This window comes from Mus pahari, chromosome 13, assembly GCF_900095145.1.
Source record: "Mus pahari chromosome 13, PAHARI_EIJ_v1.1, whole genome shotgun sequence".
Classification (NCBI taxonomy): Eukaryota; Metazoa; Chordata; class Mammalia; order Rodentia; family Muridae; genus Mus; species Mus pahari.
In genome coordinates, this window is record NC_034602.1 from 56,652,715 (window position 1) to 56,661,892 (window position 9,178).

General features: G+C 36.7%; 1 protein-coding gene and 1 non-coding gene across 3 annotated transcripts in view; one reads left to right on the top strand and one right to left on the bottom strand.

The window, feature by feature from the left end:
- Nucleotides 1–9,178, bottom strand: part of Pds5a (PDS5 cohesin associated factor A) — an 87,533-nt gene that overhangs the window by 48,118 nt on the left and 30,237 nt on the right. For both annotated transcript variants that reach the window (XM_021210484.2, XM_029545094.1), the window contains exons 6-9: nucleotides 5,913–6,039; nucleotides 4,672–4,752; nucleotides 1,834–1,974; nucleotides 555–670 (exon numbers count right to left, since the gene is read on the bottom strand). In XM_021210484.2, coding sequence (XP_021066143.1) covers nucleotides 555–670; nucleotides 1,834–1,974; nucleotides 4,672–4,752; nucleotides 5,913–6,039 — 465 coding nt within the window. The remainder of the gene's footprint in view (nucleotides 1–554; nucleotides 671–1,833; nucleotides 1,975–4,671; nucleotides 4,753–5,912; nucleotides 6,040–9,178) is intronic.
- Nucleotides 7,103–7,209, top strand: LOC115065322. Its single transcript, XR_003845099.1, has one exon. It is a non-coding gene; the product is annotated as a U6 spliceosomal RNA (small nuclear RNA).

Below are 9,178 nucleotides of genomic sequence, written 5' to 3' on the forward strand. Positions count from 1 at the left end.
CCAGCAACCACATGGTGGCTCACAACTACCCATGAGATCTGACGTCCTCTTCTGGTGCATCTAAAGACAGCTACAATGTACTTACATATAATAAAAAAATCTAAAAAAAAAAAAAAAAAAAAAAAGACAGCAAGAGCTATGGAAGAGACCCTGTCTCAGAGAGGGGAGGGGACAGGAGGGAGATATGTAATTCTATAAAAACATTTTTGCAAAGAGTTATGTGCTTGCCATTATGAAACCAAAACTAACATAAATATATTGTCCAATTCAAACACACATTTTGTAGACCTAAAATTACTAAAGCTTGAAGTTTTACTAGAAATAAAGAATACTCAGAACACAGCCATACATTCATGCACAAAGTATTACAACAAATGAGTGAACTTTCTTCATAAATACTTGGTCCACAATTTATTCTAAAAGGAAAAGCATAACACAGATGTCAGCAAAGCCAATAAGTATCAATTAATATTTTGGTATGGGTAGTCTTAATTCCATGGAACTCTTATATAATCACGTACAACATACAAAATTCTAAAATCATGCTTTCTTACCGTCCAAGAAAGCACTGCCAAAGAGGCCGATTCTGTGTTGCTAAATCTGAATCTTTAGAGCCGAACAATTTTGCTAGGAGTCGAACCACAGCTAGTCGTTCTTCACCGTCATTGCTCTACAGAGAGAGAGGATACAACGAAGGACCTGCCTTTACTTTTGACTTGCACAATGCACAATGTAAGATATTACCTGCTCCTGTTTACTATGGAAATGTTTTTCTGATTTCATGTTAGATCCCTTATATCTTCCCTACTACTAATTTGTACCTATTTTACAACTTATTTGCAAAGTGCACACTGATTATATATTGACATTTTGTTCAAGTAGAAGCATTTTACAAGAGTTTTTTTTAAGTACACAATCTTTCTACCCTATTAAGTTTCTTGCAAAAAAATTATTTGCTGCAACCAAAAAAACAAACAAACAAAAAAAAAAAACAAAAACAAAAAATCACATGAATAGTGATGGTTTAAGGTTCTAGTATACAATTTCAGCAATGACCCTCCACTGACTAGAGAACATAGCAGGGAAGAACAACACTATTAAAGAGAATGGGAATTCAAAATTCAAGTTATCACTCTTAGAAAGCTTTTGGGCACTGGGAGTAAAAGATGCACATTTGTATATATAACAATGGAAAAAATGACAATTATGTAAGGCTTAAACACAGTAGTAACAAAATGGAAACTTAAAAACTTTTTTCTCAATCAAAACAAAACAATGCTCAGCACTATAAACATTTAGTATGTCTAAAATTTACTAATCCAATTTACTCTTTAAAGAAAAATTAATGTCTTAAGTGTTAAATAGTAGACTTTATGAAAATTTTGTATTACTTGTGAGTGACTATATTTACAGACCCATGATTACTTTAAGTAATGTGAGGTTTCGCTATAAACTACTAAAACAAAACTAAACTGATCTAAAGCCCTGCTGCTATCAAGGTAAGGTGTCATGTTTCTCAAGGAAAGCTGAAATTGCCTTTAGGAGTACAATGGTTTGTTATTGCTGATAGACAAGTGTGTTGATTTAAGTCACAATGAGGTATTATGATAATATAAATATGTTGAACTGAAAATATCAACAAAGTTCATTCAAAGATGACACTAATTTTACATTTCCTGTCTCTGTTTGTCAGCAGATAACAACTAGGGACATGTTTCATATGTTACATGAGCTAAATGAGATAGACTAAACAAACTCATATTTCACTCCTATATAATTAGAGAAAAAACATCTCCAAAGTCGATTTTTTTTCCTATACAGCTTAAAGAGTACCTTCAGTTTGAATTCAAGCTGTGGCATGACAGATAACAATAACTGAGGATCTATAGCAAAAAGTTCCTGAATCAGATCAAATACGTGTTCAGACAGGTCACTGACTGAAGATCTTCCCAGCACCAGAACTTGATTGAAAAACTGTAAGAGACATTACAATTAAAAAAAAAATGTGTTATTTTATTTAAAAAGCTAAACAGTTTTCTATAAACATACATGTAAAGACTGATTGAGCATTATCCATATAACTGAAAGATACAAATTAGCTACTGAATTTCTAACATGTAAGAGGACAGTCATCTAAACAAGAGAAGAAACAAACTTTCAAATATCTAATCATGAATGTGAAAGGGAGAAATTCAAACGCATTATTGGCTGTTGTAATGAGAATGTTGGATTCTTTAGAAAACCTAGTTATATTATGTGACTATGTTTTATTTTAATCTCAGGTGTGGGATAAGAAGCTGCTTCCCAGGAGGTGACTATGATTTGCCTGGTGCACAACAAGGGACACGAGTTTTGCCAGCAGCAGCAGCAGACAGTTTAATTCTGGGGACTGTGGAGAGGGTGTAAATGGGAGCCCCAGAGCCTGTGGAGGCTGCTGCTCCCTCTGCTGCTGCTGATCCTGTTGGAGCAGCTTGTCAAGTGGTTGTGAGCAGAGAGACTAGAAGAGAAATCCTGACAACAAAGCTGGACTTGCCCCCAAAGAACTCTACACCCCTAACCAGCAGACAGCAGTCTAAAGAGGTCTACACTTCTTTTCCCCTCTAACCTTTATCCTCTCCTACCTAGTGTTGGGGGTTGGAAGGGAGGCAGAGGTATAAGAACCCAATAAAGTTTAGAGCAAAAAACATGCCAACGGGATGTGCTTCAAATAAGAATATTTCTGAAAAATCTTAATTCTCATTAAAGTAAAGCAATTTAGACAGCATGTATAATTCACTATAGAGAAATTTATACAGTACTTTACTACGTGGAAAAAAATTTTAAAGTCCCAATCTGATTTCTATTTAAAAATTATGTTTTTTTTCCCTGAGTTTAGTGGTAAATATTACTTTAAAAGGTATTTGTTAATATTAATATGGGGTCTTTAAAAAGAATAAAGACAGTTTTCAATATACACAAATGGGGCTAGAGAGACAGCTCAACAGTCAAAAGCATTGGCTGATCCTCCAGCAGGTTCAGGACCCAAATGGCAGCTCTGTAACTCCAGTCTCAGGAGATATGATACCTTATTCTGACCGCTATGGATACCAGATACACACTATACACAGAAATATTTAGTCAAAAATACCTATACATATAAAATAAATTGAAAGAATAAATGTATACACATAAATAAGGATGAGATGATACCTATGGAAACATATCTGAAGGTAATTTCAAAACAGTAGTGGAATTCCAAAAAATTTTCTGAAAACACCAATAAAACCTTTAATACAATTCAATATGGAAAAAGAGTGTACATGTTGATTTATAGTCATTGGTATTATTAGCAAAAAGTTCAAACATGGAACTAGACATGAGAGATCTGCACATGAGGATATCTGTAAAACAATTATTTGAAGGTTGTAAAATGATAAATTTTTACCATTATACTTCTTACAAAGATTTATGTTCAATTAATTTATTATATTATATGAATTAATTTATTAATTTATGCACATGCTTCTATATGTTGGGGGGGTGGTTCAAGACACTCTTTCTTTTTATAACTCTAGATGTCTCAGAAAAAGCTCTGTAGACCAGGCTGGTCTTGAACTCAGAGATACCACCTGCCTCTGCCTCCTGAATACTGGGAATAAAAGTGTTTACAACTATCCCATGTCCATGAAACACTGAAAGACACTATTTAAAAGGCTCGAGAGATGGCTCAGTACATAAAGTCACCTACTCCCTCCTAACCTGATGAGCTTAGTTTGACCCTAAGACAGGGTAGAACAGGACGGCTGCAGCAGCTGGTTACGGCTTGCTTCCTGTTCCAGCAGAAGCGTGCGTGGGTTTGCCAGCTACAGATAGTCTCTGTGATTGTGACGTCTGGAAGTTTGGAAGTTTGCAAAGGATATATAAATTCTCTATTGGGGATCAGTGGTTGTTGGTTGGTCCTTTAGGAAGGCTGTTTTTGGTTTGTTAGCCATGGTCATAGAAAAAAACAGAAGGAAAGAAAAATAGATTCAGGAATTTTCTTATTCTCTCACCCCTCTATCTTTCACTCCTAACTAGTGAGAGGAGGTAAGGGGAGGCAGGGAGGGAGGCTCTCCACAACCACCCCAGAGAGTGGTGGGAAAAGAACCCACCACAAAACAAAGACCAGCTACACCTACCAGTTTATCCACTTACCCCTAGCTCCCCCCCCAACACACGCTCTGTTAAATTATATATATTTATAAACATCTACTAAAGAAGAAACAGGGGTTTTCAGAAGAACAACCTAGAAGACACAAAGAGGAAAATGTATTCATGTAAGTAAGAGACAGGCAAATCTCTGAGGCCAGACTAGTAAGTTCCAGGTCATCCAGGGCTATAGACTGAGACCCTTCTTCAAAGGAGGGGCAAAGTCAAAGCATTTCGAGTATCTGGAAGGTAACATGGCAGGCACAGATACAGGAGGAGGAGTGGGAACTGTTGTTAGATTTTTAAGTCAATCTATCACTTGTGCCAGTTTGAAGACAATTTAAAATGTTACACCGTATTGCTTAAATTTTGGTTGTATTCACGTTTCATATTTTTCTGAATAAAACTTTAGGTAAGAAATATATCTGTGTGTGAATGATTCTAATGAATTCATATAATACCTCAAGAATCACAGAGTTATGAAATGTATACAGAAATACATACATTGGCAATACATGCTTCAATAGTCTGGACTGTCCTTTTCAGTAGGACTTTTGCAAGGTCAAAGGACTGTTTATTTAAGTTCTGAAAAACAAAAACAGGCAAAACTTGAAATGAATTGGTGAATTGATGAGACAAAAATCCTTTGAACAGTAAGTATTCAAATCTACCAAATTATGAAAAAAGTTAAGGGAATCCCATTCATAGTTTTACACAGAAGGTGCCAGAGGAACGCTACAAATTAAATACATTACATTAGACAGGAGCCAAAAGTCCAACCTATATAAAACAGATGTCAAGATTTTTGAATCTGTACGTTAACCACCATAAACTTACAACACAGGCTATTCTAAATACACACTCTCTCCTAAACCCAATCCATCACACTAAGTATTTCATTGTTTTATCAATGTGTGCTTGAAGAAATGTACTGGAGATGTCACTCGGTGGTATAGCTGATCAATTATGTAACATGAGACCCTAGATTCAAACTCCCGAACCACGTATTGGAAGAGGTTGGGAAGGCCTTTGACTTTAACTGTATTTTTATGATTGTCCCAAGTTCTTTTGAGACAGGGTCATCACTGGCGGGCTGGAGGTCAGGCTGGCCTCACAGATATGCCTCTCTTTCCCAGGGGACTGTAGGAAAGGTGTGAGCCATCACACGCACATTACTTGTTTATGACATAAGAAATATTATGTTACCCTAAGTCCCAATGCACCGTAACTTAACAAATTAAGACTATAAAAAAGATGGTATCCACTGCATTTATTTAAATTTTAAAAACATATTGAGAAAACTTTTCAAGAATACCTGTTAACACCTATGCTAACATAGATTCTACTAAAACTATAAAATAGATTCAGTCTTATTCATCTTATACCTCTCAAAAAGAAGCTAGAAACATTACACTTCTGAGGCCAGTGGTGGAGAGCACTGGCTGCTTTTGCACGGATTAGGACGTGCATTCCCAGCACTCACATAGTACCTCATAACTGTCTTAACTCCATACCCTCCAGGCCCCTGTGAGTAATGCATACACACAGTTCACAGACATATATGTAAGTAAAACACCCACATTAAATATTTTAATCAATGTGTCTTCTAAAAATAATAGTTGTAAGACTAATGTGACTAATTCTAGGGACAGAATAGGAATTACAATGTAAAACTGTAAATGGACAAAACTAGTAACTGATTTCTTTAGGTAAGCTGATCTTTAATACCATGATTCTATACAGACCTTGTGTGCAGGGATGAGGTTGATAAGAATGGAATCCAATAATTCTTGAGTAACTCCATCACCTTCCATGATGATAGAACTCATCAAGTCTAACATATGCATTTGTACTTTCGTATTGTGGCTATTGCTAAAAAAGAAGAAAAAATTAAGGCATATAACAAAGACAAACTTCCCAGGGTTTTTTCTTTCATGTACCTGTTTGTTTACTAGTAACGAAGTCTTGTTATATAACCCAAGTTAATCTCAAACTCATGTTGCACCTACTCACACCTCCTAAGTGCCAACATAACTGTTAAAATTTCCAGTTAAAGCAATAATCTTGGAACCTGGAGGCAGAGGTTGGTAATCTTAGCTCCTCAAGAGACTGAGAAGAGTAAATCATAGTTAAAGGACAGCTGAACTTATTAGGCAAGAGTCTCTAGGAGAGAGACTAAAGTTGGGAAATACAGCTCACTGGCAGAGCACTTGCCTAGCACCTATGAAGCCCAAACCTCACTCACAGTCCAACATAAACAATCTCAAGTGTAAAGAGACTTACTGAAGGGATCCCTGCTAACAAAGGCAGACATTTCAGCTGTCATATCTACTCACCCACTCCCAAGGCAAATGAACCATGTTGTTATACTCTACCAGAACAAACACCACCCTAATTTCTAATAAAGTAGTCTCTACACCTCACTTACCTGTATATACTCACACACAATAAAAAATAGAATGTATAGCCTATAGAATAATATAGCCTATATTCTACAGTATAAATACAGAGGCTTAAAACAAAATGGAAAGACTGAATATCTAAAGGGTTTTAAATGTTTTTTCCTGACATTTAAATGAATAAATAAATAAATTAGACCCATATAGCATTTAACAATTAATGAAAACAGAAACTTTTATAAGTGGGGGGGGGGGGGTCTGTGAGACTGTCACACAGTTTTTACAACTCTTAGAAAGACAAGAGTTGTAAAGAGTTCTTTCACATGTGCTCTCCAAATTATACATTTTACAAAATGTCATCTGTGAAGGCCTACTGGTGCACAGTTCTCAATGTGTATGTGTATGAGCTGGAAGAATAGAGGTATTTAGCTTGATACAAAACAACGCAAAACCCAAGTCTGAGTACTTGGTTCTCAGATCTATGTATCTGAAAAGAAAGAAAAGAGTACAAGGAAGACACATGAAAGAGGTCTTAAGTGCTCGATTCAGCAGCACATATACTAAAATTGGAACGATACAGAGAAGATTAGCATGGCCTCTGCGCAAAGATGACACACAAATTCATGAAATTTAAAAAAAAAAAAAAAAAGGAGAGAGAGAGAGAGAGAGAGAGAGAGAGAGAGAGAGAGAGAGAGAGAGAGAGACACAGAGACAGACAGACCTTAAAAAACTATTCCAGGCCAAGCTTGGTGATGTACAGTTTAATCTCGTGCTTGGGACGCAGAGGTAGGCTTCAAAGTATAGAGTAAATTTCGTGTGGATAAGGTTATAGAAAGAACAAAATTGCCGGGCGGTGGTGGCACACACCTATAACCCCAGCACTTGGGAGGCAGAGGCGGGCAGATTTCTGAGTTTGAGTCCAGCCTGGTCTACAGAGTGAGTTCCAGAACAGCCAGGATTATACAGAGAAACCCTGTCTTGACCCCTCCACTCCCCAAAGGGAAAAAAAAAAATCAGTATTTTCAGATTGTTGAGGCTAGCAACAATAAATTTCAAAACAGAAGTCTATGAAATGGTGGTACAATACAAACAGTGGTTACAAATTTTTGATTTTAATTAATTTATTTTTAGTATTCAAGTGTTGGTCTATGTGTACAGTCATATGTATAATACTCATTTGAGCACTATTTACAAGGGAGGTTTCGTTATGACTCACCAAGTAGGCCGTTTGGCTAGAGAACCCCAAATTCTGTCTGTCTTTATTTGATCAGCATTGGAATTACTAGCATGTGCTACCGAGCGTAGCTTTTCTGTGGCTCAAACTCAGTTCTTTATGCTTGTGAGGCAAGCACCTTAGCACCTGAGTAACTTCCCCAACCACTGCTCCTGTATGCCACATGATAAGGATGTCTGTCCATCCATGAAGACATGGAGTCTATCTGACCACCCTTTATTCTGGGTTTACCTACACATCTACAAAGCCCTCTTTCATAAATAAGCAACCCACAGAACCATGTGCTGAAAGGTTTCTTTTGGATATAATTAATAAAATCATCTGCTTCTTCCTACATGTCTTAATGTGGTAGAGAATTCAAAATTAATACAAGGCGTTTGGATACAATATAATACTTTAAGACACATCTCATAGATGTCTGGTATCAACAATAAAACTACTAGATAGAAATCAGTTTGGCCTCTCCTAACCGCTAACTATAGAGATCTTCTTCTACTAGTTTCTCTATTCTATGAAAAGCTGCCTTAAGCGATAGTTATGACTTTAAGGAGTCATGGATATAGTTCAATAGTAGAGCATTTGCTTAGTATCTACCAACTATGATTCCCTAGATTCCATCTCACAGTTTCAATACAATTATTACTTACTTACATACAAGTATACATTCATAATGCATATATACCTAATTCCAAAAAAGCAAACATTATCAATGTCAGCAAGTAAACAGACTAATCTGTTCTGCTCCACTGTACTTCACTGTTTCAGGTCTTATGACTTTTACACTACAACAATGCTATTGCTTATACCAGTTGTTTCTCCCAAACAAGGGATGAGACACCTCCTTCTGAGTTAAGGTTACAGAAGCACTGGAGCCATGTCTAACAACAACAGAGTATTTCCACTGCTCCTGACTGCCCACTATAACTAGATGGTAAAACTCTGCCACTGAATACATATTGGTTGAAGGGGGGGGGGGGGGTCCAAGTTGGAATTGATGTGAAAACTTCCCTCCTCCTTTCATAGTGCAGACAGCTGGGAGAGAAAAGTCACCAGTGTTATTATACAGTGGTGAATCCTGAAGGCTGCAATGGTGTCATGAAAATTATGAGGGCAGTCAACTGCTTTCTGGTTGGATCTAAGGCCTGTTCCAAGGAGAGAATACATGTGTAGTATAATAAATCTGGTTTGCAGCCATGGCTCAGAAATTCATGACCCCTGACGAAGAGACGATGATAGGTGGTAAGAACCCACTCTTGTTGTTTTGCTAAATGGACAAGTGGTCAAACTGTGGCCTCAGTGTTTGTAATTATACCCACAGGTCAATGCTGCTCAAAACCTTGACCAGGGAAGCTTTTTTTTTTTTTTTTTTTTTTTTTTT